Below are 27,206 nucleotides of genomic sequence, written 5' to 3' on the forward strand. Positions count from 1 at the left end.
GGGAAACATAGAAGATAGGAGCAGGAGTCGGTCATTCGGCCCCTCGAGCCTGCTCCGCCATTCAATGAGATCATGGCTGATCATCCAAATTCAGTACCCTGTCCCTGCCTTCTCCCCATATCCCTTGATCCCTTTAGCCTTAAGAAATATATCTAACTCCTTCTTGAATATATTTAGTGAATTGGCCTCAACTGCCTTCTGTGGTAGAGAATTCCACAGGTTCACCACTCTCTGGGTGAAGAAATTCCTCCTCATCTCTGTCCTAAATGGCTTACCCCTTATCCTTAGACTGTGACCCCTGGTTCTGGACTCCCCCACCATCGGGAACATCCTTCCTGCGTCTAGTCTGTCTAGTCCTGTTAGAATTTTAAAATAAGGGGTCGCCCATTTAAGACAGAGATGAGGAGAAATTTTTTCTCACAGAGGGTCGTGAGTCATAGAAACATAGAAGATAGAAGCAGGAGTAGACCATTCGGCCCCTCGAGCCCGCTCCGCCATTCAATGAGATCATGGCTGATCATCCAAATTCAGTACCCTGTCCCTGCTTTCTCCCCATATCCCTTGATCCCTTTAGACTGTGACCCCTGGTTCTGGACTCCCCCGCCATCGGGAACATCCTTCCTGCATCTAGTCTGTCTAGTCCTGTTAGAATTTTATAAGTTTCAATGAGATCCCCTCACTCTTCTAAACTCCAGCGAATATAAGCCCAATCGACCCAATCATAGACTTTCCTACAGGGGGGTGCAGGGGGGGGTTACAAAACATAAAGGAGGCAGAGGGGCCCCCGTTACTGCTCTCCTGCATCTCCCACCAAGCGGTCAAGGAGCCGCAGAAGCTTGGAGCAGATTCCTTGTCTGCCCCGTCAACTGAAGAAAAGAAAGATTTGCATTTATATACGGCGCCTTTTCCTGATCTCGGGGCATCCCAAAGCGCTTCACAGCCAACGAAGCGCTCTTTCAAGCGCAGCCCCAACAGGTTGTAATGTAGGAAACGCAGCCAGCTCCCGCAAACAGCAGCCAGATAAACGACCAGTGTAACACCGCACGGCATAAGGCGGAAAGGGGAATGGGGAGGGAGTATGTTGTACCCCGAGCACAAGAGAACCCGGAGACGAGGAAATCCGTGGGTTTAGAAACATAGAGGATAGAGTTATACAGCACAGAAAGGGGCCCTTCGGCCCATCGTGTCCACGCCGGCCATCAAGCCCCATCTTTGAAGAAATATATCAAGCCCTATATATAGAAGGCAGTTGAGGCCAATTCATTAAATATTTTCAAGAAGGAGTTAGATATATTTCTCAAGGCTAAAGGGAATCAAGGGATATGGGGAGAAAGCAGGGACAGGGTACTGAATTTGGATGATCAGCCATGATCTCATTGAATGGCGGAGCAGGCTCGAGGGGCCGAATGGCCTACTGCTGCTCCTATCTTCTATGTTTCTATTCTAATCCCATTTTCCAGCACTTGGTCCGTAGCCTTGTATGCTATGGCATTTCAAGTGCTCATCCAAATGCTTCTTGAATGTTGTGAGGGTTCCTGCCTCTACCACCCTTTCAGGCAGTGAGTTCCAGATTCCAACCACCCTCTGGGTGAAAAAGTTTTTCCTCAAATCCCCTCTAAACCTCCTGCCCCTTACCTTGAAACTATGCCCCCTGGTTACTGACCCCTCTACTAAGGGGAAACGTTCCTTTCTATCTACCCTATCTATGCCCCTCATAACTTTGTACACCTCAATCAGGTCCCCCCTCAACCTTCTCTGCTCTAAGGAAAACAACCCCAGCCTGTCCAGTCGCTCTTCATAGCTGAAGCGCTCCAGCCCAGGTAACATCCTGGTGAATCTCCTCTGCACCCTCTCCAATGCAATCACATCCTTCCTATATAGTGTGGCGACCAGAACTGCACACCGTATTCCAGCTGTGGCCTAACTAGCATTTTGTACAGCTCCATCATAACCTCCCTGCTCTTATATTCTATGCCTCGGCTAATGAAGGCAAGTATCCCATATGCCTTTTTAACCACCTTATCTACCTGTCCTGCTGCCTTCAGGGATCTATGTACATGCACACCAAGGTCTCTCTGATCCTCTGTCCTTCCTAGGGTCCTACCATTCATTGTGCATTCCCTTGCCTTGTTCGTCCTCCCAAAATGCATCACCTCACACTTTTCAGGATGCTCCACCAGCCCATAAAGGCAGAGTAGATGGAAAACCTGTAAAAAGGGGGCTTTTCCCGGGTGGCCCCGGTACAGCGGTGGCCGTTTCTCAGAGCTGATACCGCCCACTGGAGCTGCGGCACAGTGAGCAGGCAGCCCAGAAACTGGCCGTGTCCCGTGCTGGCAGACAGGCAGGACACGTCTGGTCGTAAAAGGCCCCAAATCAAGGAGCGCGTCTCACGAATCACCACCGCCCTGGCAGCGAAGTCAAGGGCTTGAATCTTTTGTGAGTATTGAGGCCCCACCCGGTCTGAACACAGCGGGTGCAGCTCACTGCCCCCGCCGTTGTCCATTTTCTGTCACTGTGACCTCGGGGGATTGTCAAGCGTTGGAGCGGTGAAAAGAATCACAAATACAAGAGCCACACGGGAGTTTTACATTGTTTGTTGGTTTTTTCCCCAATCCTTTCTCCAACCCGGTTTGAAACTTTCCCTTTTTAAAATCCACCTCGAACCGGACGTGCTTCTGGCATGGACGAGACACGGATTAGCAATTGGTCGGAAGTACTCGATGCGAGCGGTCCACTCGCGACGGGAACCTTTTGCGACGTTGTTTCGCCGCTCTGGAAAATTCCTCTCCGAACCCCCCTCCCCCAAGCGATCGAGAGCAGACCAGGAGCTCACGTGGGCCAAGCGTTATGTAGAATACCTGCTTATATGATGCGACCCCCCGCCCCCCAAGTCAAGAACATTGCAGACACACCCCAATGATACGCGGGAACGCAACGGGAACATACCCTGTCGGAGAGGTTTCCAGAGCCTTCTAGCTCCTCCTCCTCGTCCTCCATGTCACTCAGTCGATCCTCGGCTGCATCACCCTCGGTCTGGAAGAGGAAACATTCGTGGGTCTTTCCAGTTCCTTTGCGTCGCTTACGAAAGAGAGCTGAGGCAAGGACCCCACATACCTCCAGCAAGCTGCCCTCCCGCCCACAGTCTGCCTCTCCACTTCGCCAGTGCCAGTGCAGGGGTCCCCCCAACAACCTTTCCTCTTCTCAGGGGGCGCGGTGGGGAGAAGGAGAGTTTGCTGTGTTTCACCAGACCGATGCTGCTCTGTGCTCTGGTGTGGCTGAGGCTCACCGACTAAAATAACTAGCATTACTATATCGCCTTTCACAACCTCAGGACGTCCCAAAGCGCTTCACAGCCAATGATAGACATTGTGAAGTGCAATCATTGTTGTAATGTAGGAAACGCGGCAGGCAATTTGCGCACAGCAAGCTCCCACAAACAGCAATGTGATAATGACCAGATCATCTGTTCCTTAGTGATGTTGGTTGAGGGATAAATATTGGCACAGGATACCGGGGAGAACTCCCCCCTGCTCTTCTTCAAAATAGTGGCCGTGGGATCCTTTATGTGCATCTACTAAGAGGGCAGACGGGACTTTGGTTTAACGCCTCATCCGAAAGACAGCACCTCCGACAGTGTGGCGCTCCCTCAGTACTGCCCCGCTCCCTCAGTACTGCCCCTCTGACAGTGTGGCGCTCCCTCAGTACTGCCCCGCTCCCTCAGTACTGCACCTCCGACAGTGCGGCGCTCCCTCAGTACTGCCCCTCTGAGTGTGGCGCTCATTCAGTACTGCCCCTCTGACAGTGTGGCGCTCCCTCAGTACTGCCCCGCTCCCTCAGTACTGCCCCGCTCCCTCAGTACTGCCCCTCTGACAGTGCGGCGCTCCCTCAGTACTGCCCCTCTGACAGTGCGGCGCTCCCTCAGTACTGCCCCGCTCCCTCAGTACTGCCCCGCTCCCTCAGTACTGCCCCTCTGACAGTGCGGCGCTCCCTCAGTACTGCCCCTCTGACAGTGTGGCGCTCCCTCAGTACTGCCCCTCTGACAGTGTGGCGCTCCCTCAGTACTGCCCCTCTGACAGTGCAGCGCTCCCTCAGTACTGCCCCTCTGACAGTGCAGCGCTCCCTCAGTACTGCCCCTCTGACAGTGTGGCGCTCCCTCAGTACTGCCCCTCTGACAGTGTGGCGCTCCCTCAGTACTGCCCCTCTGACAGTGTGGCGCTCCCTCAGTACTGCCCCTCTGACAGTGTGGCGCTCCCTCAGTACTGCCCCACTCCCTCAGTACTGCCCCTCTGACAGTGTGGCGCTCCCTCAGTACTGCCCCGCTCCCTCAGTACTGCCCCGCTCCCTCAGTACTGCCCCTCTGACAGTGTGGCGCTCCCTCAGTACTGCCCCTCTGACAGTGCAGCGCTCCCTCAGAACTGCCCCTCTGACAGTGCGGCATTCCCTCATTACTGCCCCTCCAACAGTGCAGTGCTCCCTCAGTATTGACCCTGCGACCGTGCGGCGCTCCCTCAGTACTGCCCCTCCGACAGTGCGGCGCTCCCTCAGTACTGCCCCTCTGACAGTGCAGCGCTCCCTCAGTACTGCCCCTCCGACAGTGCGGCGCTCCCTCAGTACTGCCCCCTCCGACTGCGGCGCTCCCCCAGTACTGTCCCTCCGACAGTGCAGCGCTCCCCCAGTACTGTCCCTCCGACAGTGCAGCGCTCCCTCAGTACTGCCCCTCCGACAGTGCAGCGCTCCCCCAGTACTGTCCCTCCGACAGTGCAGCGCTCCCCCAGTACTGTCCCTCCGACAGTGCAGCGCTCCCTCAGTACTGCCCCTCCGACAGTGCAGCGCTCCCCCAGTACTGTCCCTCCGACAGTGCAGCGCTCCCCCAGTACTGTCCCTCCGACAGTGCAGCGCTCCCTCAGTACTGCCCCTCCGACAGTGCAGCGCACCCTCAGTACGGCCGACAGGCTAAGGCCCACAGGTTGACTTTCCGAATAACTGATGGAACTCATCGTAGGAGAGGCTGTTGAATACGGTGGTCGGGGAGATCTGGAATTGTGGCACAACCACTGCGAAGCAAAGTGCCACAGCACTAGCGGTAAGAGAGAGAGAGAGAGAGAGAGGTGGAGAGAGAAAGACAGAGAGAGAGAGGGAGAGGGAGAGAGAGAGAGAGAGGGAGAGAGAGAGAGAGGTGGAGAGAGAAAGACAGAGATGGAGATGGAGAGAGAGAGCGACAGAGAGACGGAGGGGGAGGGGGGGAGAGGGAGAGGGAGGGGGCGGGGGAGAGGGAGCGGGAGAGGGAGAAGGAGGGGGAGACAAAGAGGGAGACGGAGACAAAGAGGGAGACGGAGACAAAGAGGGAGGGAGTGAGAGAGAGGGAGACAGAGAGAGGGAGAGACATGTACGCTTAAGCCCACCTTGCTGGATTTGTCCGAGTCCGCTCTCCCATCCACCGAGTAGCTGTCATAGAAGAGGCTGAAGTCATCGCCAACCTCCGCATCCCATTCGTCCATCGCTTCCATTGGCTCCGCTTTCCGAAGCTCCGCCTCCTTCGAGAGGTCCAGTACTGGAATGGACCCGGCCACGCCGGAGACCGCTTTCGCCTCCTGGGGGTGGACCCTGCTCACTACACCGCTCAAACTCTGCAAAGCAACACGCACACATTGTTTGAATGTTGGGTTCCCCCACTTACACCTTTTTTTTTTTTTAATTCTCTTTCTCCACTGAAAAGGTTAAAAAGCAATGATGTAAATCGTGAGTGTATATTCCGGAGAAACTTCCTCACACCCCTTTATTTTTGGCGTCAATTGTCTTTTTGGCTCTTCGAGTAAGTATACCTTGGAAAACGAAACTCTCTCGTTTACAGGCAACTGAAGGTGGCATCCAGAAGTCCGGTACAGCACGAGTTACATGCAGAACAGAGGGCCCTCCACTCAGCTCTACACCCAGCCTCATAAGAGCAAAGATCCCCCTCTCTCCCAAACCTGCTTTTTACTTCCCATGCCAGCTACCCTCAAGACTTCAATTTCGTGCCAAATTGGGGGTGGGGAGGAGGAGGAGATGAAAAGGAAAAAAGGAAGACTTGCATTTATATAGCGCCTTTCACGGCCTCAGGACATCCCAAAGCGCTTCACAGCCAATGAAGTACTTTAGAAGCGTAGTCAGTTTTATGCACAGCAAGCTCACACAAACAGCAATGTGACAATCACCAGATAATGGCCCGTAATTTCCGACAGGAGGCTTCATAGAAACATAGAAGATAGGAGCGGGAGTAGGCCATTCGGCCCCTCGAGCCTGCTCCGCCATTCAATGAGATCATGGCTGATCATCCAAATTCAGTACCCTGTCCCTGCTTTCTCCCCATATCCCTTGATCCCTTTAGCCTTAAGAAATATATCTAACTCCTTCTTGAATATATTTAATGAATTGGCCTCAACTGCCTTCTGTGGTAGAGAATTCCACAGGTTCACCACTCTCTGGGTGAAGAAATTCCTCCTCATCTCTGTCCTAAATGGCTTACCCCTTATCCTTAGACTGTGAGCCCTGGTTCCGGACTCCCCGACCATCGGGAACATCCTTCCTGCATCTAGTCTGCCTGCGGGTACCTCCTATCGGAAAAAAACTACGCTCTTACCTGAGGGCTCCCGAGGTACGGACACAGTCGAAATGCGCAGAGGCCCACGTATCCCAGGGGCGCAGGCGGTTCGCAAGCGTCCCTGGGATCACGTGGGCCAGGCCAGCCAATAGGAGAAGGGAATCTCCCTTCATACTTTTGACAGAACTGTCAAAAGTATGAATGGAGATCACCCCAAAAAGACACTAAAACATTAAATACATTTTTTAAAAACCATCATATTTTTAAATTAAGTTAAAATGACATTAAAGTGAAATATTTTAAACAAAAATGTAATTTTTTGAAAAAAATAATTTACGGGACTAAAAATAAACTACCCTTTTTTAAAAGTATTTTTAAATTATAAATGAGTGAAAAAAATTATATATTTTTTAAACTTTTCAACTCTTATGCTGGTAAAAGCAGGCCTTACGCCTGTTTTTACCAGACGTAAGCTTTCTAAGGGTTTTCTGTGGGCGGAGGTTCTGCAGAAAGTGGAACTCCTCCCCCCAGCAGAGGCCTTTCTCCAGGGCAGGCGGCCGGTCTGTCAAGAGCATTCCTGACAGGTTGGAAATGCCGGCTTTCAGCGCATGCGCTTGGCATGCCTGAAACCGGCATTTCCGGTGTCCCTACAGGTGTGTACACAGCCCGTAGGCATCGGAAAATACGGGCCAATTTGTTTTTAGGTACTGGTTGAGGGATAAATATTAGCCAGGACACCAGAGAGAACTCCCCTGCTCTTCTCCGAAATAGTGCCGTGGGATCTTTTACATCCACCTCAGAGGGCAGATGTCTCTTGGTTTAACGTTTCGTCGAAAGACGGCACCTCCGACAGTGCAGCACTCCCTCAGCACTGGAGTGGTGGCATAGTGGTTAGCACTGTTGCCTCACAGCACCAGGGACCCGGGTTCGAATCCGGCCTCGGGTGACTGTCTGTGTGGAGTTTGCACATTCTCCCCGTGTTTGCGTGGGTTTCCTCCGGGTGCTCCGGTTTCCTCCCACAGTCCAAAGATGTGCGGGTTAGGTTGATTGGCTATGATAAATTGACCCTTAGTGTTAGGGGGATTAAATACGTGGGGTTACGGGGATAGGGTGGGATATGTGTCGGTGCAGGCTCGATGGGCCGAAATGGCCTCTATCTGCACTGTGGGGTTTCTGTGATTGTGGGCTCGAGTCTCTGAAGTGGGACTTGAACCCGCAACTTTCTGACACACTAGGCGAGAGTGCTACCAACTGAGCCATGGCTGACGCCTCCCTTCCAATGTACGTTCTTGCCCTTTAGGAAACTTGTTAAGATTCATCAGAAGATCCTTACTGACAACTTCCTGTTCTTGTTATCTGGGCTGGATTTGAGGCAAAAGCTCAGAGTTCAAACTCACTGATCTTCACTACCAACACATGGCCCATGGGCCAGCCTCTCTCTGCAATAATGCGGTCGTCTCTAAATGTCCCAACCCCTTCCACTCGCTGAATCAACCCACCCCCACCTCTGCTTAGCTCCCGGTCTCCAGGTAATGCAAGATTCAGGCCCCAGAGCTTCGCGTAAACCCCGCCCCCGTTCCCCGCTCAGCCTCCTTCGTACTGTGTTATCCAGATAACATACGATGCACTGTGGAGTACGTCAATATTTTTCTCTGGACTGAACCCCACTTTGATAAACTGCAGGAAGTGCGAGTGACCGGTGGCTCGAGGGGGTCAGTTCAGAGCCAGACTCCATATTCCATCACCAGCCGCGCTCCATCTCAATCAATATCCTGATGATCCGTGCAAGTTCACCATAACTGTCCACTCCTTCATTCCAGCCTCACCCCTCTCACTGTGTTGAGACCATACTGACCACGCCGCCTCCTAACCGACATTCACCTTTCTGGTGACCTTCAAGCTGCGGGACACCCGACCTCCCACGACCTTCCATTCCTCCCGCAACCTGTCGGCCTCTAAAACCCAGGCTTTACGTTGCACGCAGGAGAGCACTGGCAACATTACAACAGAAGAACACAAGAAATAGGAGCAGGAGTCGGCCATTTGGTCCCTTGAGCCTGCTCCGCCATTCAATAAGATCATGGCTGATCTTCTACCTCAACTCCACTTTCCTGCACTATCCCCATATCCCTTGATTCCTTTAATATCCAAAAATCTATCAATCTCTGTCTTGAATATACTCAACGACGGAGCCTCCACAGCCCTCTGGGGTAGAGAATTCCAAAGAATCACCACCCTCTGAGTGAAGAAATTTCTCCTCATCTCAGTCCTAAATGGCCGACTCCTTATTCTGAGACTGTGACCCCTGGTTCTAGACTCCCCAGCCAGGGGAACCACCCTCCCTGCATCTACCCTGTCAAGCCCTGTGAGAATTTTGTATGTTTCAATGAGATCACCTCTCATTCTTCTAAACTCGAGAGAATATAGGCCTAGTCTACTCAATCTCTCCTCATAGGACAATCCCCCCATCTCAGGAACCAGTCTGATGAACCTTCGTTGCACTCCCTCTATGGCAAGTATATCCTTCCTTAGGTAAGGAGACCAAAACTGTACACAATACTCCAGGTGTGGCCTCACCAGGGCCCTATATAATTGCAGTAAGACATCTTTACTCTTATACTCAAATCCTCTTGGAATAAAGGCCAACATACCCTTTGCTTTCCTAATTGCTTGCTGTATCTGCATGCTAGCTTTCAGTGACTGGTGTACAAGGACACCCAGGTCCCTCTGAACACCAACATTTCCCAATCTCTCACCATTTAAAAAATACTCTGCTTTTCTATTTTTCCGACCAAAGTGGATAACTTCACATTATATTCCATTTGCCATGTCCTTGCCCACTCACTTAGCCTGTCTACATTGCCTTTGATTCAATCATCTTCACTCGCTCACGTCTCAACTCTTGCTTGTATCTCTACAGATCTTAGCCGCTGGGTTGACCAGGCTTGTGGGAGAAACTGCAGGAGCGCGGTGCGGATCCCACTCAAGAGGACGTGTCGCCGAGTAGCTCCCCTCCAGCGTAATTGGAACTATGACCCAGAACCACGGCCCTTCACTGACAAATCCTCATGGGATTTGGGGTACGCAAGGTCACACAATGCATATTACACACAATGCACAGCACAGAAACAGGCCACTCGGCCCAACTGATCCGTGCCAGTCTTTATGCTCCACACGAGCCTCCTCCCACCTCTCTTCATCTCACCCTGTCGGCATAGCCTTCTATTCCTTTTTCCCCCTCATGTGTTTATGCAGCTTCCCCTTAAATCCATCTATGCTGTTCGCCTCAACCACTCCCCGTGGTAGCGAGTTCCACATTCTCAGCACTCTCTGGGGAAAGACGTTTCACCTGAATTCACTATTGGATTTATTAGCGACTCTTTATGACCCCTAGTTTTGGGCTCTGTGGAAACATCGAACCTATCGAACCCTTTCATCATTTTAAAGACCTCGATCATGTCACCCCTCAGTCTTTTCTATTAGAGTCATAGTGTTATACAGCACAAAAAGACACCCTTCGGCCCATCGTGTCCGCGCCGGCCATCAAGCCCTGTCTAATCTAATCCCATTTTCCAGCACTTGGTCCGTAGCCTTGTATGCTATGGCGTTTCAAGTCTCATCCAAATGCTTCTTGAATGTTGTGAGGGTTCCTGCCTCTACCACCCTTTCAGGCAGTGAGTTCCAGATTCCAACCACCCTCTGGGTGAAAAAGTTTTTCCTCAAATCCCCTCTAAACCTCCTGCCCCTTACCTTGAAACTATGCCCCCTGGTTATTGACCCCTCTACTAAGGGGAAAAGTTCCTTTCGATCTACCCTATCTATGCCCCTCATAGTTTTGTACACCTCAATCAGGTCCCTCCCTCAGCCTTCTCTGCTCCAAGGAAAACAACCCCAGCCTGTCCAGTCTCTCTTCATAGCTGAAGCGCTCCATCCCAGGTAACATCCTGGTGAATCTCCTCTGCACCCTCTCCAATGCAATCACATCCTTCCTATAGTGTGGCGACCAGAACTGCACACAGTATTCCAGCTGTGGCCTAACTAGCGTTTTGTACAGCTCCATCATAACCTCCCTGCTCTTATATTCTATGCCTCGGCTAATGAAGGCAAGTATCCCATATGCCTTCTTAACCACCTTATCTACCTGTCCTGCTGCATTCATGGATCTATGTACATGCACACCAAGGTCCCTCTGATCCTCTGTCCTTCCTAGGGTCCTACCATTCATTGTCATAGTCATAGAGTTTTACAGCGCAGAAAGAGGCCCTTCGGCCCATCGTGTCTGCGCCGTCCATCAATCCCTGTCCAGTCTAATCCCATTTTCCAGCATTTGGTCCATAGCCTTGTATGCAATGGCATTTCAAGAGCCCATCCAAATGCTTCTTGAATGTTGTGAGGGTTCCTGCCTCTACCACCCTTTCAGGCAGTGAGTTCCAGCTTCCAACCACCCTCTGGGTGAAAAAGTTCCTCCTCATGTCCCCTCTAAATCTCCTGCCCCTTACCCTGAATCTATGCCCCCTTGTTATTGACCCCCCTACTAAGGGGAAAAGTTCCTCTTTATCTACCCTATCTGTGCCCCTCATCATTTTGTACACCTCAATCAGGTCCCCCCTCAGCCTCCTTTGCTCCAAGGAAAACAACCCCAGCCTGTTTAGTCTTTCTTCATAGGTGAGGCGCTCCATCCCAGGTAACATCCTGGTGAATCTTCTCTGCACCCTCTCCAAAGCAATCACATCCTTCCTATAGTGAGGCGACCAGAACTGCACACAGTATTCCAGCTGTGGCCTTACCAGCATTTTGTACAGCTCCATCATAACCTCCCTGCTCTTATATTCTATGCCTCTGCTAATGAAGGCAAGTATCCCATATGCCTTTTTAACCACCTTATCTACCTGTTCCGCTGCCTTCAGGGACCTATGTACATGTACACCAAGGTCCCTCTGACCCTCTGTACTTCCTAGGGTCCTACCACTCATTGTGTATTCCCTTGCCTTATTTGTCCGTCCAAAATGCATCACCTCGCACTTTTCAGGGTTAAATTCCATTTGCCACTTTTCCGCCCATCTGACCAACCCGTTAATATCGTCCTGTAGCCTGAGGCTTTCCTCCTCGCAATTTACCACCCCACCAATTTTCGTGTCATCCGCGAACTTACTGATCATACCTTTTACATTCTCATCCAAATCATTAATGTAGATCACAAACAGCAAGGGACCCAGCACCGATCCCTGAGGTACCCCACTGGACACAGGCTTCCAGTCACAAAAGCAACGTTCGACCATCACCCTCTGCCTCCTGCCACTCAGCCAGTTTAGGATCCAACGCGCCAAGGCACCCTGGATCCCATGGGCTCTTACCTTCTTGACCAGTCTCCTATGCAGGACTTTGTCAAAAGCTTTACTGAAGTCCATGTAAACCACATCCACAGCATTTCCCTCATCCACACACCTAGTCACCCCCTCGAAAAATTCAATCAGATTGGTCAGACATGATTTACCATTGACAAAGCCATGCTGACTATCCCCGATTAATCCTTGCCTCTCCAAGTGGAGACTAATTTTGTCCCTCAGAATTTTTTCCAATAATTTCCCTACCACAGATGTTAGGCTCACTGGCCTGTAATTCCCTGGTTTATCCCTGCTACCCTTCTTGAATAATGGTACTACGTTAGCTGTTCTCCAGTCCTCTGGTACATCCCCTGTGGCCAGAGAGGTTCTGAAAATTTGTGTCAGAGCCCCTGCAATCTCCTCCTTTGCCTCACACAACAGCCTGGGATACATCTCGTCCGGGCCTGGGGATTTATCCACTTTTTGGCCTGCTAAAACCGCTAGTACCTCCTCCCTCTCGATGCTAATATGTTCAAGTATGTCACAGTCCCCTTGCCCGATTTCTATGTCTACATCGTCTTTCTCCATAGTGAACACAGATGCAAAAAATTCATTTAAAACCCCACCTACTTCATCTGGCTCTACACACAGCTTGCCACTTTGGTCCCTAATGGGCCCTACCCTTTCCCTGGTTATCCTCTTGCCCTTAATATACTTATAAAACATCTTAGGATTTTCCTTTATTTTGCTCGCCAGTGTTATTTCATGGCCCCTCCTCGCCCTCCTAATTTCCTTTTTAAGTATGCCCCTGCACCTTTTATACTCCTCTAGGGCTTCCTCCGTCTTTTGTCTTTTGTAACTGCCAAAAGCCCCCCTTTTTTTCCTAATGCATTTTTGTATATCCCTTGTCATCCAAGGTTCCCTTTGCTTGTTGGTCCCACCCTTGACCTTTACAGGAACATGTTGGTGTTGTACTCTCTCTATTTCCCTTCTGAAAGCCTCCCACTGTTTTGATGTGGATTTTCCTATAAGTAGCTGCTCCCAGTCCACTTTGGCCAGATCCTGCCTTATCTTATTCAAATCGGCCTTCCCCCAATTTAGAACCCTTATTTCCGGGCCGTCTTTGTCTTTTTCCATGACCACCTTAAATCTCACCGAATTATGGTCACTATCGCCAAAATGCTCTCCTACAGACACTTCCACCACCTGCCCGGCTACATTCCCTAGAATTAGGTCCAGTACCGCCCCCTATCTTGTAGGACTTTCTACATGTTGGCTCAAAAAGCTCTCCTGGGTGCACTTTAAGAATTTTGCACCCTCTAAGCCTTTCACACTCTGACTATCCCAATTTATATTGGGGAAGTTGAAATCCCCCACGATTATTACCCTATTATTTTCACACTTTTCTGAGATTTGCCTACATATCTGTTCCTCTATCTCCCCCTGACTGTTTGGGGGCCTATAGTACACTCCCAGCAAAGTGCTTGCCCCCTTTTTGTCTTTAAGTTCTACCCATATGGCCTCATTAGAGGAACCCGCTAATATATCATCCCTCCTTACAGCAGTAATTGACTCCTTAATTAATATTGCAACACCCCCTCCCCTTTTACACCCCCCTCTGTCTCGCCTGACGATTCTATACCCCGGAATATTGAGCTGCCAGTCCTGACCCTCCCTCAACCATGTCTCCGTGATAGCAACAATATCGTACTCCCATGTGTTCAACAACACCTTCAGTTCATCCACCTTATTTGCAAGACTCCTTGCATTAAAATAAATGCCTTCCAGCCCTGCCATATTCCCTTTTGCCTTCACATATTTGCTCTGCCTTCCCTGCTGACTTGTTTTTTCCTCCGTATTTGGCTGTACATCACCCCCTACTATAGCTCCACTCTGTATCCCATCCCCCTGCCGAGTTAGTTTAAACGCCCCCCAGCAGTGCTAGCAAACCTCCCCGCAAGGATATTAGTTCCCCTCTGGTTCAGGTGTAAACCGTCCGACTTGTACAAGTCCCACCTTTCCCAGAAGCAGGCCCAGTGATCCAGGAAAGTAAAACCCTCCCCCCTACATCAACTCTTTAGCCACGCATTCATCTGCTCTATCCTCCCATTCCTATACTCACTAGCACGTGGCACTGGGAGTAATCCAGAGATTACAACCTTCGAGGTCCTGCTCTTTAATCTGTTACCTAGCTCCCTAAATTCTTGATGCAGGACCTCATCCCCCTTCCTTCCTATGTCGTTGGTCCCAATGTGGACCACGACCTCTGCCTGCTCACCCTCCCCCTTAAGAATGCCCTGTAGCCGCTCAGTGACATCCTTGACCCTGGCACCAGGGAGGCAACAAACCATCCTGGATTCACGTCTACGGCCACAGAAACGCCTATCTGTTCCCCTGACTATAGAATCCCCTGCCACTATTGCTCTCCCACTCTTTTTCCTCCCTTCCTGGGCAGCAGGAGCACCCCCAGTGCCAGGAAGCTGGCTGCTGCTGCCTTCCCCTGGTGAGTCATCCCCCTCAACAGTATCCAAATCGGTATACCTGTTTGAGAGGGGAATGGTCACAGGGGTTTTCTGCACTACCTGCCTACTTCTATTGCTCCGCCTGATGGTCACCCCTTTCCTTTCTTCCTGTGCAACCCTTCCCTGCGGTGTGACCAACTCACTAAACGTGCTATCCACGAACTTCTCAGCATCGTGAATGCTCCACAACCCATCCACCCGCATCTCCAGCGCCTCAATGCGGTCTGCTAGTAGCTGCAGATGGATGCATTTCCTGCACACGTGGTCATCAGGGGCAGTGTCCCTGAATTCCCACATGAAGCAAGAGGAGCACATCACGGGGCTGGGCTCTCCTGGCATGACTTACCCTTTAATTAATTTAAATTAATTTACTATCACCAATTTAAGATATCTCTAAGGCGCTTGTATAGTCGACCACAGTCCCTGCTACACCAGAAAAGACCCTAGTAACTATAAACTACAGAGTTAAAGTTTAAAAAAGAGAAATACTCACCAACCAATCACTTACCTGCTCCCTGGTGACGTCACAAACTGATTACTTTTTACCTCTCTCCCCGCTGCTGAGTTGGTCGGGCCTTGTAGCTGCCGCCGGTTTTCAAGCCGGGCTCCTCCTCCGCTGCTGCTCTCCCCCGAACTGGTCGGGCCTTGTAGCTGCCGCCGGTTTTCAAGCCGGGCTCCTCCTCCGCTGCTGCTCTCCCCCGAACTGGTCGGGCCTTGTAGCTGCCGCCGGTTTTCAAGCCGGGCTCCTCCTCCGCTGCTGCTCTCCCCCAAACTGGTCGGGCCTTGTAGCTGCCGCCGGTTTTCAAGCCGGGCTCCTCCTCGGCTGCTGCTCTCCCCCGAACTGGTCGGGCGTTGTAGCTGCCGCCGATTTTCAAGCCGGGCTCCTCCTCCGCTGCTGCTCTCCCCCGAACTGGTCGGGCCTTGTAGCTGCCGCCGGTTTTCAAGCGTATTCCCTTGCCTTGTTAGTCCTCCCAAAATGCATCACCTCACACTTTTCAGGGTTAAATTCCATTTACCACTGTTCTGCCCATCTGACCAACCCGTCTATATCGTTCTGTAGCCTGAGGCTTCCCTCCTCGTTATTTACCACTCCACCAATTTTCGTGTCATCTGCGAACTTTCTGATCATACCTCCCACATTCATATCTAAATCATTAATGTACACTACAAACAGCAAGGGACCTAGCACCGATCCCTGCGGTACACCACTGGACACAGGCTTCCAGTCACAAAAACAACCTTTGACCATCACCCTCTGCCTCCTGCCACTAAGCCAGTTTTGGATCCAATGTGCCAAATTGCCCTGGATCCCATGAGCTCTTACCTCCTTGACCAGTCTCCCCTGCGGGACTTTCTAGAGCATAGAGCCCCACAGCAAGGATGCAAGCCGTCAAGAAGTCTGCAGACGGGTGCAATGGTGTATCTGTGCAGGCTATCGGTACTCACCGCGGCCCCACCGCCAGTACCCGGCTCGGCCCTGGCCCTCACTCCGGCAATGCCCCGCGCAGATCCCAGCGGGGTCGGCTCCTTGGCCATTTCTTCTTTCAGAAGACTGATTTTCTTCAGGGGCTCTGGGCTGAAGCTTTCGGCTTTCCTCCGCTTGACGAGTCCTGTGCATCGGCAAAGAGAAAGCCAAACTGAAGAGAGCTGGCGTCACACATCCCACCGGGAACAGGGCAATACCTCGGTGTTAATTGAGAGTAAGCAAAGAACTGGCATTAATACAGGACATCAGGGTGTCCCAAAGCACTTTACAGCCAATGAAGTACTTTTGAAATGTAGGAAATTCAGCAGCCAATTTGCACACAGCAAGCTCCAACAAACAGCAATGTAATAATGACCAGATCATCTGTTTTATTGATTTTGATTGAGGGATAAATATTAGCCCCAGGACACCCGGGAGAACTCCCCTGCTCTTCTTCGAAATAGTGGCACAGGGATTTTTTACATCCACCTGAGAGACCAGACTGGGTCTCAGTTTAATGTTTCATCCAAAAGGCGGCACTTCCGACAGTGCGGCACTCCCTCAGTACTGCCCCTCCGAAAATGCAGCGCTCCCTCAGTGCTGCCCCTCCGACAGTGCAGTGTTCCCTCAGTACTGCCCCTCTGACAGTGCAGCGCTCCGTCTATACTGCCCCTGCGACAGTGTGGCGCTTCCTCGGCACCACCCCTCCGACAGTGCAGCACTCCTTCAGGGACTGCCACTCCGACAGTGCAGTGCTCCCTCAGTACTGCCCCTCCAACAGTGCAGCGCTCCCTCAGTACTGCCCCTCCAACAGTGCAGCGCTCCCGCAGTACAATAAGAGATTAGCGTGCAAAATTAAGGCACGTGGGATTGGGGGCAAGGTATTGGGGCAGTAATTCCTCCCCAAACGCGTGAGTACGGAAGGGGTACTCACGCGTCTGGCCGGAGGAAATGCCGGTTTTCAGCATGCACAGCGCATGCGCTGAAAACCGGCATTTCCTGTCCTCTCACCCAAGAGTTGAAGAGGCTAGCGCGTGCGCTGTAGGGGGCAGCGCGTGCGTCTTGGATTTCCTCTGTTTTGGGGGAATTGCGCACGTCTAAAGGCCTCCGGTCTTTACGCTTGTAAAAAGCACACGTAAGTATTTATTTTTACAGGTAAGTGGTGTTTTAGTGCAATTTAGAATTTTTTTTCCACAGGTTTATTATTTTAAAGAATCTACAATAAGGTAAGTTTAGTTTTAGACCCTTTTTATTAAAAATTTATTTTTAAAAAAATAAAAAAATTGTTTAAATTATTTTTTTTAACTTATTTTTACTTAATTTAATGATTGGGATTTTTTTTAAATTTTATTTAAAGTTTAAGTAGTGTTTTGGGGTGCAGTACTTCTCATGAGTTTGACAGTTCTTACTCTCAAACTCATGAATGAAGTTTCCCCTCCCCTGATTGGCTGAACAGTGCTCACCTGATCCCAGCCGGCACATCGCACTAACTACGCCGCTGGGTCAGGTTAGCACAGCGCGCCGACATCAGAACCGGGCCACTGACAGGAAATCCACTGCGGGCCAGGTTTCAGATGTCGGCGCGCAAGGTAAGTGCACATCGGGGGCTTGCACGCGCGGCAAGCCCCCGACACCAAGTTCTGGGCCATTGATTTGGATAGAGAACTGGTTGGCGGACAGAAAGCAAAGAGTTGGAATAAACGGGTCGTTTTCCGAGTGGCAGGCAGTGACTAGTGGGGTACCGCAAGGATCGGTCCTAGGACCCCAGCTGTTCACAATATATATTAATGATCTGGACGAGGGAATTGGATGTAATATCTCCAAATTTGCAGATGACACAAAGCTGGGTGGGAGGGTATGCTGTGAGGAGGATGTCGTGAAACTCCAGCACGATTTGGACAGGTTGGGTGATTGGGCAGAAACATGGCAAATGCACTATAACGTGGATAAATGTGAGGTTATCCACTTTGGTGGCAAAAACAGGAAGGCAGATTATTACTTGAATGGCAATAGATTGGGAGAAGGGGAAGTGCAAAGAGACCTGGGTGTTCTTGTACACCAGTCGCTGAAGGTAAGCATGCAGGTGCAGCAGGCGGTTAAGAAGGCAAATGGTATGTTGGCCTTCGTAGCAAGAGGGTTCGAGTAGAAGAACAAGGATGGCTTGCTGCAGTTGTACAGGGCCTTGGTGAGACCACACCTTGAGTATTGTGTGCAGTTTTGGTTGCCTTACCTGAGGAAGGACGTTCTTGCCATGGAAGGAGTGCAGCGAAGATTCACCAGGCTGATACCTGGGATGGCAGGAATGACATATGAGAGATTGTGTCGATTGGGCTTATACTCACTGGAGTTTAGAAGATGGAGAGGGGATCTCATCAAAACCTATACATTTCTGTCAGGCCTGGACAGACTAGATGCAGGAAGGATGTTTCTGATGGCCGGGGAGTCCAGAACCAGGGGTCATAGTCTAAGGATAAGGGGTAAGCCATTTAGGACTGAAATGAGGAGGAATTTCTTCACCCAGAGAGTGGTGAACCTGTGGAATTCTCTGCCACAGAGGGCGGTGGAGGCCAGTTCATTAAATATATTCAAGAAAGAGTTGGATATATTTCTTAAGGCTAAAGGGATCAAGGGATATGGGGAGAAGGCAGGGACAGGGTACTGAATTTGGATGATCAGCCATGATCTCATTGAATGGCGGAGCAGGCTCAAGGGGCTGAATGGCCTACTCCTGCTCCTATCTTCTATGTTTCTATGTTAACAGTGCGGCGCTCCCCCAGTACTGCCCCTCCGACAGTGCAGCACTCCCTAAGAACTGCCCGTCCAACAGTGCAGCGGCGCTCCCTCAGTACTGCCCCTCCGACAGTGCAGCACTCCCTCAGTACTGCCCCTCTGACAATGCGGCGCTCCCTCAGTACTGCCCCTCCGACAGTGCAGCGATCCCTCAGTACTGCCCCTCCGATAGTGCAGCGCTCCCTCAGTACTGCCCCTCCGACAGTGCAGCACTCCCTCAGTACTGCCCCTCCGACAGTGCAGCGCTCCCTCAGTACTGCCCCTCTGACAGTGCAGCGCTCCCTCAGTACTGCCCCTCCGACAGTGCAGCACTTCCTCAGTACTGCACTGGGAGTGTCAGCCTGGATTATGGGCTCAGGTCACTGGAGTGGGACTTGAACCCACAACCTTTGACTCGGAGGGCAAGAGCACTGCCCACTAAGCCACGGCTGACACATAACCGACAGCAGCACGGTGAGGCTCACATACACACGTACGTACAATAAAAAGCTTTCAGAATGAATGAGGGCGGGGCAGCAACGCGTGTAGAGATGCTGCTAATTTTTAAAGGGCCGCTTCCTTTACCTGTCTGGGCGCCTGCGGCTGGATTAGCCACCACTCTGCCAGGCAGCAACTCAAACTGCAGCTGTGTACTTTGCTTAACAAGACTGGTGTGGCCAGAGTCGCCTTTCATTTCCACAAGCTTTATCTGAAAACAAAAGAAAGCACCACTTTTAACACACCAATTAAATCAAGGCAACTCTCTGCGAGAAAGAATTTCTCCTCATCTCCCCTCTCGATCTTTTCCCCGATGATTTTGAATCTACGACCGCTCGTTATTGACCCACTCGACAGAGGGAATACCTTTCCCCGTATTTACTGAATGGCCCGCTCACAAAATTGCGGGAAGGCAGGAGCTTTCGAAATGTGCAAGTTCTGAGAATGCGTCCCGCCGCTTCTGAATTTCAGCGTTTTCCTGCTTTCCGTCAGGGGAGGAATTTCACCCGCTGCAGGTGCAGAACTGACCAGGTCAACCTGGCCTCAATTTGCTTGTTGGACCCCAACTGCCCGTGGGCCTGCGGGTTAAATCCCCACCCCGCCACCCCCCCCACCAATCCCATCCTTCCATCCCCCACCCAACCCTCGAAAGGAAGGGCCGGCTGGAGAAGCGAGGCTGCGACACCTCCTCCGAACGCAGAAGTGGAAGTGTGGGATTTGGGAAATCTTCCCTGTTTTCATTGGATGGACATCAGAACATAAGAAATAAGAGCAGGAGTCGGCCGTGCGGCCCCTCGAGCCTGCTCCGCCATTCAATAAGATCGTGGCTGATCATCGACCTCAACTTCCACTTTCCCGCTCGATCTCCATATCCCTTGATTCCTCTAGAGTCCAAAAATCTCTCGATCTCAGCCTTGAATATACTCGACGATTCAGCATCCACAGCCCTCTGGGGCAGAGAATTCCAAAGATTCACAACCCTCTGAGTGAAGAAATTCCTCCTCATCTCAGTCTTAAATGGCCGACCCCTTATCCTGAGACTATGCCCCCTAGTTCTAGACACTCCAGCCAGGGGAAACAACCTCTCAGCATCTACCCTGTCAATCCCCTTCAGAATCTTGCATGTTTCAATGAGATCACCTCTCATTCTTCTAAACTCCAGAGAGTACAGGCCCATTCTATACAATCTCTCATCATAGGACAGTCCTCTCATCCCAGGAATCAATCTAGTGAACCTTTGTTGCACCGCCTCCCAGGACCTCACAAAACTAGTGGTCCGGAATTTCTCAAACCCAGCAACCTCTGACTGATGTGTGGCGATATGAAGCGGCCTAAACACGGTCCTGATCCCAAGTTCGGTTTGTCTGTTTGCAAGTCCTACTGGGTGGAGAGCTCCAAAAGAAAGACCTGCATTTCGACAACGCCTTTCACAACCACCGGACGTCCCAAAGCGCTTTCCAGCCAATTAAGTACTTTTGGAAGTGTAGTCACTGTTGTAATGTGGGATACGCGGCAGCCACTATATGCGCACAGCAAGCTCCCACAAACAGCAATGTGATAATGGCCAGATAATCTGTTTTGATCACAGTGTCAGCCGTGGCTCAGTGGGTAGCACACTCGCCTCTGAGTCAGAAGGTTGTGGGTTGAAGCCCCACTCCAGAGACTTGAGCACAAAGCTAGGCTGACACTCCCAGTGCAGTAGTGAGGGAGTGCTGCACTGTCGGAGGGGCCGTCTTTCAGGTGAGACGTTAAACCGAGGCCCCGTTTGATTTTTCAGGTGGACGTAAAAGATCCCATGGCACGATTTCGAAGAGCAGGGGGAGTTCTCCCCGGTGTCGTGGCCAATATTTATCCCTCAATCAACATCACTAAAAACAGATTAAGAAATAGAAGCAGGAATCAGCCATTCGGCCCTTCAAGTCTACGCCGCCAGTCAATGAGATCATGGCTGATCTTCTGCCTCAACTCCATTCACCGGCCCTATCGCCATACCCCTCGATGCCCTTCCTAGTCAGAAATCTATCGACTTCTGTTTTGAATATACCCAATGACTGAAACTCCACAGCCCTCTGGGGTAGAGAATTCCAAAGATTTACCACCCTCTGTGTGAGGAAATGTCTTCTCATCTCAGTCCTGAATGGCCTACCCTTTATCCTGAGGCTGTGGCCCCTGGTTCTAGACTCCCCAGCCAAGGGAACCATTCTCCCAGCATCCACCCTATCAAGCCCTGTAATAATTTTGTATGCTTCAATGAGATCCCCTCTCATTCTTCTGAATTCAAGAGAAGACGGGCCTAGTTTACTCATTATCTGGCCATTATCACATTGCTGTTTGTGGGGGCTTGCTGTGCGCAAACTGGCTGCCGCGTTTCCCACATTAGGAAAATCCTAAGATGTTTTATAAGTATATTAAGGGCAAGAGGATAACCAGGGAAAGGGTAGGGCCCATTAGGGACCAAAGTGGCAATCTGTGTGTAGAGCCAGATGATGTAGGCGGGGTTTTAAATGAATTTTTTGCATCTGTGTTCACTATGGAGAGAGGCGATGCAGACATAGAAATCGGGCAAGGGGACTGTGACATACTTGAACATATTAGCATCGAGAGGGAGGAGGTGCTAGCGGTTTTAGCAGGCCAAAAAGTGGATAAATCCCCAGGCCCGGACGAGATGTATCCCAGGCTGCTGTGGGAGGCAAAGGAGGAGATTGCAGGGGCTCTGACACAAATTTTCAGAACCTCTCTGGCCACAGGGGATGTACCAGAGGACTGGAGAACAGCTAACGTAGTACCATTATACAAGAAGGGTAGCAGGGATAAACCAGGGAATTACAGGCCAGTGAGCCTAACATCTGTGGTAGGGAAATTATTGGAAAAAATTCTGAGGGACAAAATTAGTCTCCACTTGGAGAGGCAAGGATTAATCGGGGATAGTCAGCATGGCTTTGTCAAGGGTAAATCATGTCTGACAAATCTGATTGAATTTTTCGAGGGGGTGACTAGGGGGGTGGATGAGGGAAATGCTGTGGATGTGGTTTACATGGACTTCAGTAAAGCTTTTGACAAAGTCCCGCATAGGAGACTGGTCAAGAAGGTAAGAGCCCATGGGATCCAGGGGGCCTTGGCGCGTTGGATCCTAAACTGGCTGAGTGGCAGGAGGCAGAGGGTGATGGTCGAAGGTTGCTTTTGTGACTGGAAGCCTGTGTCCAGTGGGGTACCTCAGGGATCGGTGCTGGGTCCCTTGTTGTTTGTGATCTACATAAATGATTTGGATGAGAATGTAAAAGGTATGATCAGTAAGTTCGCAGATGACACGAAAATTGGTGGGGTGGTAAATTGCGAGGAGGAAAGCCTCAGGCTACAGGACGATATAAACGGGTTGGTCAGATGGGCGGAAAAGTGGCAAATGGAATTTAACCCTGAAAAGTGCGAGGTGATGCATTTTGGACGGACAAATAAGGCAAGGGAATACACAATGAGTGGTAGGACCCTAGGAAGTACAGAGGGTCAGAGGGACCTTGGTGTACATGTACATAGATCCCTGAAGGCAGCAGAACAGGTAGATAAGGTGGTTAAAAAGGCATATGGGATACTTGCCTTCATTAGCCGAGGCATAGAATATAAGAGCAGGGAGGTTATGATGGAGCTGTACAAAACGCTGGTGAGGCCACAGCTGGAGTACTGTGTGCAGTTCTGGTCGCCTCACTATAGGAAGGATGTGATTGCTTTGGAGAGGGTGCAGAGAAGATTCACCAGGATGTTACCTGGGATGGAGCGCCTCAGCTATGAAGAAAGACTAAACAGGCTGGGGTTGTTTTCCTTGGAGCAAAGAAGGCTGAGGGGGGACCTGATTGAGGTGTACAAAATGATGATGGGCATAGATAGGGTAGATAAAGAGGAACTTTTCCCCTTAGTAGGGGGTCAATAACAAGGGGGCATAGATTCAGGGTAAGGGGCAGGAGATTTAGAGGGGATTTGAGGAGGAACTTTTTCACCCAGAGGGTGGTTGGAGTCTGGAACTCAATGCCTAAAAGGGTGGTAGAGGCAGGAACCCTCACAACATTCAAGAAGCATTTGGATGAGCACTTGAAATGTCATTGCATACAAGGCTATGGACCAAATGCTGGAAAATGGGATTAGACTGGACAGGGATGGATGGGCGGCGCAGACACGATGGGCCGAAGGGCCTCTTTCTGTGCTGTATAACTCTGTGACTCTATTACAACAGTGACTCCACTTCAAAAGGACTTCATTGGCTGTGAAGCGCTTTGAGATGTCCAGTGGTCGTGAAAGGCGCTACAGGAAACTCTTTTCATCCGGCACCGACGGGACCGGCGTGGTGCCGGTTTATCAAAAAGTCCGGATTACAGAGAGGTATAGTAAAAGGTACGAGAGCTCCGTGCACAGCAACAAATCCAGGCTTCCCTGTTGCTTAGCAACAGGTGCAGGAACCCGGCCACAAGATCCAAGCGTCCCTGTTGCTTAGCAACAAGTGCAGGAACCCCGATTACACAGCCACAGATCCAGGAACGGCCACTAATATGAAGTAAAACTTACCTGAACCTACTCCTGAATTTTGCCGGTTAACCGAGATTTCCGGTTATTTAGGTGCCAGTAAATCAAGAGTTTCCTGTATATTTCTTTTGCGATTGAGGGATAAATATTGGGCAGGACACCGGGGATAACTCCCCCTGCTCTTTTTCGAAATAGTGGCCATTGGATCTTTTACGTCGACCCGAGAGAGCAGACGGGGGCCTCGGTTTAACGTCTCACCCGAAAGACGGCACCTCCGACAGTGCAGCTCTCCCTCGGTACCGCGCTGGGAGTGTCAGCCTGGATTTTTGTGCTCAAGTCTCTGGAGTGGGACTTTGAACCCACAACCTTCTGACTCGGAGACGAGGGTGCCAGCAACTGAGCCACTGGCTGACTCTACAGCATCGGTGTTACACACTAACGTAAGAAGAAAACTACTGGGCACTTGGTCTAAGCGTTAAACAAAGCTTTAATCAACTGTTTTACAACATGGAGATCTAGTTGTGTTCTTCACTAGTTCCTGTTAAGAATGTCCTGCGCAAGCTGGGCCCGTGCCCGAGTATTTATACTCTCCCTAGACAGCGCCACCCGCAGGCCGCTCAGTATTATTTCATATAAGTCTTTCTTTCATGAATGACTGATTCATGTCACACACCAAACCCCAAAGAGCACAAGGCTATGGGCTCGGCCCATCCATTCACACCCCTCGGTGGAGTTACACGTTGGAACTGGTGACACCCACTTGCCCACAACCAGTGCTCAACCTTACACGAGTACCACGCCAAGAGCTGGTCTTTGACGACATAAACAGGGCTGTCGCAGCTTCTAACTTATCGAGCCAGCCGATATCGGAGCTGCGTGATCCTTCCTTGCGACGTTACCTGAGCGGGGCTGGGTTTAAACATGGACTTCCTGGCTCGGTGAACCTTCGGCTTCTCCGCCTGGCTCTGACTCTCTGTCGTCGACACCTCACTCCCGACCCGGCCAAGGGTCTCGCTCGGCAGACTCCTGACCAAACTCTGAATCCGTTGCACATCAGGAAGAATTAAAAGGACGGTGAGAGGACTGAATTAGCACGCCTGACTGTTAAGCTTTAGACTCCCGTTAAAAACCCTGCGACGGGTGCACTCCAAGGCACACTCCCACTGAAAGCGCACGTACTTTCCCAATCTTCCCTTGATCTAGTTATTATTCTAAAATGAAGTGCCTTCAGGCAATTGTGTTTCAAAGGATGCACAACCACAGCTTACACAAACTCCGATAAAGTAAGCACTGATGGTCGTTTTTTTTTTGTTTTTTTTAACACCCTGCTGTTTTAACCTTACTGAAAGTGTCTGCAAGGAGCGGTTCCCATTGATTCATTATTCCAAGGTAAGGACACTGTCTCCAGTGACTGGCCCTGGGAATCACTCAGTGAGTTACTCTGGGTCCCGCTTGTAGATGTCATTGTCCAGTAACCGTTTCATAGAAACATAGAAGATAGGAGCAGGAGTAGGCCATTCGGCCCCTCGAGCCTGCTCCGCCATTCAATGAGATCATGGCTGATCATCCAAATTCAGTACCCTGTCCCTGCTTTCTCCCCATATCCCTTGATCCCTTTAGCCTTAAGAAATATATCTAACTCCTTCTTGAACATATTTAATGAATTGGCCTCAACTGTCTTCTGTGGTAGAGAATTCCACAGGTTCACCACTCTCTGGGTGAAGAAATTCCTCCTCATCTCAGTCCTAAATGGCTTACCCCTTATCCTTAGACTGTGACCCCTGGTTCTGGACTCCCCGACCATCGGGAACATCCTTCCTGCATCTAGACTGTCCAGTCCTGTTAGAATTTTATAAGTTTCAATGAGATCCCCTCTCATTCTTCTAAACTCCAGCGAATATAAGCCCAATCGGCCCAATCACTCCTCATACGTCATTCCTGCCATCTCAGGTATCAGTCTGGTGAATCTTCGCTGCACTCCCTCCATGGCAAGAACATCCTTCCTCAGATAAGGCGACCAAAACTGCACACAATACTCAAGATGTGGTCTCACCAAGGCCCTGTACAACTGCAGCAAGACATCCTTGTTCCTGTACTCGAACCCTCTCGCTACGAAGGCCAACATACCATTTGCCTTCTTAACCGCCTGCTGCACCTGCATGCTTACCTTCAGCAACTGGTGCACAAGCACACCCAGGTCTCGTTGCACTTCCCCTTCTCCCAATCTATTGCCATTCAGATAATAATCTGCCTTCCTGTTTTTGACACCAAAGTAGATAACCTCACATTTATCCACATTTAACCTTACTGTAACTTGCTGATAAAAGATCATCAGTCACCTCCCCGCCCACCCCCCCACCCCCGCCCCCCGCCGACCCACCGTACCTGACCGATGCTGGTTGCGAGAAACGACTTCCTTGCTCTGTGAATCTCCGGATACGCCTCCGGACCCTGGACCGTGACCTCCGTCTCCGCGGCAACCTCGATGCCTGGCCGGCCCATCGGCAAGCTCGCCATCTTCTTCGCTAAAGCCTGCGTGGAAGTCAGTCAGAACGGAGGGTCAAAGGGGTAACGGTGGTGGTGATGATGATGGTTAAGACGAGGGTGGGGGAGGAGGCGCAGGGAACGAGGGGAGGCGGGGGGAAGGAGAGGAGGCGGGGGGAAGGAGAGGAGGCGGGGGGAAGGAGAGGAGGCGGGGGGAAGGAGCAGAGGCGGAGCGAAGGAGAAGAGGCGGGGGGAAGGAGAAGAGGCGGGGGGAAGGAGAAGAGGCGGGGGGAAGGAGAAGAGGCGGGGGGAAGGAGAAGAGGCGGGGGGAAGGAGAGGAGGCGGGGGGGAAGGAGAGGAGGCGGGGGGAAGGAGAGGAGGCGGGGGAAGGAGAGGAGGCGGGGGAAGGAGAGGAGGCGGGGGAAGGAGAGGAGGCGGGGGGAAGGAGAGGAGGCGGGGGGAAGGAGAGGAGGCGGGGGGAAGGAGAGGAGGCGGGGGGAAGGAGAGGAGGCGGGGGGAAGGAGAGGAGGCGGGGGGAAGGAGAGGAGGCGGGGGGAAGGAGAGGAGGCGGAGCGAAGGAGAAGAGGCGGGGGGAAGGAGAAGAGGCGGGGGGAAGGAGAAGAGGCGGGGGGAAGGAGAAGAGGCGGGGGGAAGGAGAAGAGGCGGGGGGAAGGAGAAGAGGCGGGGGGAAGGAGAAGAGGCGGGGGGAAGGAGAAGAGGCGGGGCGAAGGAGAAGAGGCGGGGGGAAGGAGAAGCGGCGGGGGGAAGGAGAAGCGGCGGGGGGAAGGAGAAGCGGCGGGGGGAAGGAGAAGAGGCGGGGCGAAGGAGAAGAGGCGGGGGGAAGGAGAAGAGGCGGGGGGAAGGAGAAGAGGCGGGGGGAAGGAGAAGAGGCGGGGGGAAGGAGAAGAGGCGGGGCGAACGAGAAGAGGCGGGGCGAACGAGAAGAGGCGGGGCGAACGAGAAGAGGCGGGGCGAACGAGAAGAGGCGGGGCGAACGAGAAGAGGCGGGGCGAACGAGAAGAGGCGGGGCGAACGAGAAGAGGCGGGGCGAACGA

General features: G+C 51.5%; 1 protein-coding gene across 1 annotated transcript in view; it reads right to left on the reverse strand.

Annotated features, from left to right (window-relative positions):
- Positions 1-27,206, reverse strand: part of LOC147081171 (uncharacterized) — a gene marked incomplete at its 3' end in the record, with an annotated part of 64,777 nt that overhangs the window by 13,855 nt on the left and 23,716 nt on the right. Inside the window, exons 7-12 of the mRNA XM_085980914.1 lie at positions 26,053-26,199; positions 24,567-24,704; positions 19,246-19,369; positions 15,873-16,036; positions 5,403-5,627; positions 2,947-3,033 (exon numbers count right to left, since the gene is read on the reverse strand). Of these exons, the coding sequence (XP_085837040.1) occupies positions 2,947-3,033; positions 5,403-5,627; positions 15,873-16,036; positions 19,246-19,369; positions 24,567-24,704; positions 26,053-26,199 (885 nt within the window). The remainder of the gene's footprint in view (positions 1-2,946; positions 3,034-5,402; positions 5,628-15,872; positions 16,037-19,245; positions 19,370-24,566; positions 24,705-26,052; positions 26,200-27,206) is intronic.

This window comes from Somniosus microcephalus, unplaced genomic scaffold, assembly GCF_052327205.1.
Source record: "Somniosus microcephalus isolate GS21.2 unplaced genomic scaffold, FLI_Smic_1.0 scaffold719, whole genome shotgun sequence".
In the NCBI taxonomy this organism is placed as follows: Eukaryota; Metazoa; Chordata; class Chondrichthyes; order Squaliformes; family Somniosidae; genus Somniosus; species Somniosus microcephalus.